Here is a 2,476-nt window from a genome sequence, read left to right on the forward strand (position 1 = left end):
TAATATAATTAAATAATAATTAAATAATAATTAAATAATAATTAAATAATAATTAAATAATAATTAAATAATAATTAAATAATTAAATAATTAAATAATTAAATAATTAAATAATTAAATAATTTAATAATTAAATAATTAAATAATTTAATAATTAAATAATTAAATAATTTAATAATTTAATAATTTAATAATTTAATAATTTAATAATTTAATAATTAACAATGTAATAATAAAAATAATATAATAATATAATAATATTAACATTATTTAATATTAAAACATATCAAAATCAATTTAAAGAAATTGAAGTCTTCTCTCGATAACTGCCAAGTGCTTCCTGAAGCATTGCAAAAAGTGTTTCAATTTTTAAATTGGCTCTTAGGGCAAATTTGACATTTGAAAAGTACCTTTCAATACACGCAGAACTTGGTATTATTGCAATACAGCAACACACAACTTCGTACAACTTTGGGAATTCTTCCCGCTTAAAAGGAAAAAAGTCGCGTAAACTGATTCTTCTTTTGATTCCAGTTCTTTCTCTTATTTTTTGTTCAAATACACTCTGATGATGTTTTGATCTGAAATCACAGCAAAATTTCTCGATTGACAACCCTTGTTGGACACGGATTCGTTCAATTTCAACGCCAAATAAATCTATTTCTCTTTGAATATCTTCATAACCTGGACCAGCTGTGAATTTACCTTCCATAATGATAGTTTCTGGACAATAGAAAATATCAAATAAATAATCCAAATCTCGTTTTTCTATCATTTCTTTTTCAAGTGCTTCTCTTATTATAAAATGTTCACAATCAATTTGTGTTTTTGTGTTAACATTAATCGTTTGATCACAATTAAAATAACGCAATTCGAATTGAAATTTTAACTTCATTAGAACTTGAAGTACAACTGACGGATTATTTATACACTTTGAAGTTTTAGGGAAATAACACTCGTCAAGTTCTGTTTTATTTTCAATTGATTCTTTGACTGATTTGATTATAACATCAATGTAAACTCCAAAACATTTTGTTGTTTCTATAAGGTCTGGAAGTATACAAAGACGTGTTTGTGATTCAATGCACAACTCGTTTACAAGTGTGTAAATATCATTGAACAAACACACACTAAAATGTATATAGGAGTTGTTCAAAGAAAATATTTCGATATAATCTTGCATTTCAACGTCAAATTCTTTAATTTGTTTTTCGACCATTTCACCAAATACATCTGCCTGTTGTTCTTCGTCTTGGACAAATTGCTCAATTAAAGATTCGCTTTTCAAAATTGCAGACGAAGAATTTGCCATATAATTCCACCTTGTTGCAGAGTAAGTGGACAATTTACATTTCTTTATGTTGTTGGAATTGCAAAAAGTGTAGTATTCTTTTAGCTTCGTTGAATTACACAACCATTTAATAAATGTTGTCACTATATCAAATGGTGCTTCCATTCCTACATCTTGTGCAAACAAGTTGCATCTATGAGCGGGGCAGTGTACTCCATAAAACTTTCTTTCGATTATATTTCCTTCTGTGTTTTTTTAAAAACCAGTTTCATTTTCACGTGTTTAATCATACCGTTATCACACCCCATATTTGCTAATGCACCATCTTGTGTGCTTCCAATAAATTTGCGCAATGGGAACAACACTTCTTTGTTGGTATCAAAAGCAAGTGAATTAAAAATCCATTCACACATTGATTCACCATCACTTTCTCCAAAATACTCTGACAATAACAAGGGACACTCATAAAAATCAAATTTCATGCACACACGAATAAAAATTGCGACAAATGTTATACCATCCTTTTTATACGTATCAGTTGCTATGGCAAAACATACACAATTTCTAACATCGTTAATAAGTTGTGTCGATGTGATACTGTTTTCACTCTTCAGTCGACTACGCGCACTTCTAAAACTAACTGCGAGTTTTTTATATATATCAACTGCTTCTGGAGTCAATTGAGATGAAGAAATCACTAACGATTGTTTCAAAATTGAACAACACGTATCAGAAAATTTGTATTTGGTTGTCAAATGATTTATGATGTTTTGAACAACTTTACGTTTATGAGTCAAAACTTTTTTTTCGTTGTTGTTGTGTTGTAACTTTTTCGTCCTTTGATGAATCTGAAAACAGTATGTCACAAGCTCCTTTAAATTTAATTAAATCGATTCCAATTGGAGCTTTACAAAAATGAATTAACTGTCTCGAAATTTCCTCGTCATCGTAATCACTAAATGGAGTTACAGTGTATGACGCAAAAACACCGTCGTTGAAATTGAACAGTTCCTCAACAAAGTTTTCAAGTTCTGACACTTCACATGTTAAATCTTCAGACTCCATTTCATTTTGGTGTTCAACTGTTGAGGAATCATTTAATAAATTTTGTGTTTGTGAAGAAATTGCATTTGAGAAATGTTCTTGATTTTGGAGATGAATTTCTCTTGTTGATGTAATCTGATG

General features: G+C 28.6%; 1 protein-coding gene across 1 annotated transcript; it reads right to left on the bottom strand.

Annotated features, from left to right (window-relative positions):
- Positions 1–292: 292 nt before the first annotated feature.
- EIN_455030 (hypothetical protein) lies at positions 293–2,476 on the bottom strand (the record flags this gene model as incomplete). The annotated part of the gene is made up of 3 exons (XM_004256436.1): positions 293–1,513; positions 1,555–2,069; positions 2,092–2,476. Coding segments are annotated over 3 exons (2,121 nt in total), but the record flags the coding sequence as incomplete, so codon positions are not given.

The sequence above is a fragment of the Entamoeba invadens genome (assembly GCF_000330505.1).
Source record: "Entamoeba invadens IP1 unplaced genomic scaffold scaff_1105074726215, whole genome shotgun sequence".
In the NCBI taxonomy this organism is placed as follows: Eukaryota; Evosea; order Mastigamoebida; family Endamoebidae; genus Entamoeba; species Entamoeba invadens.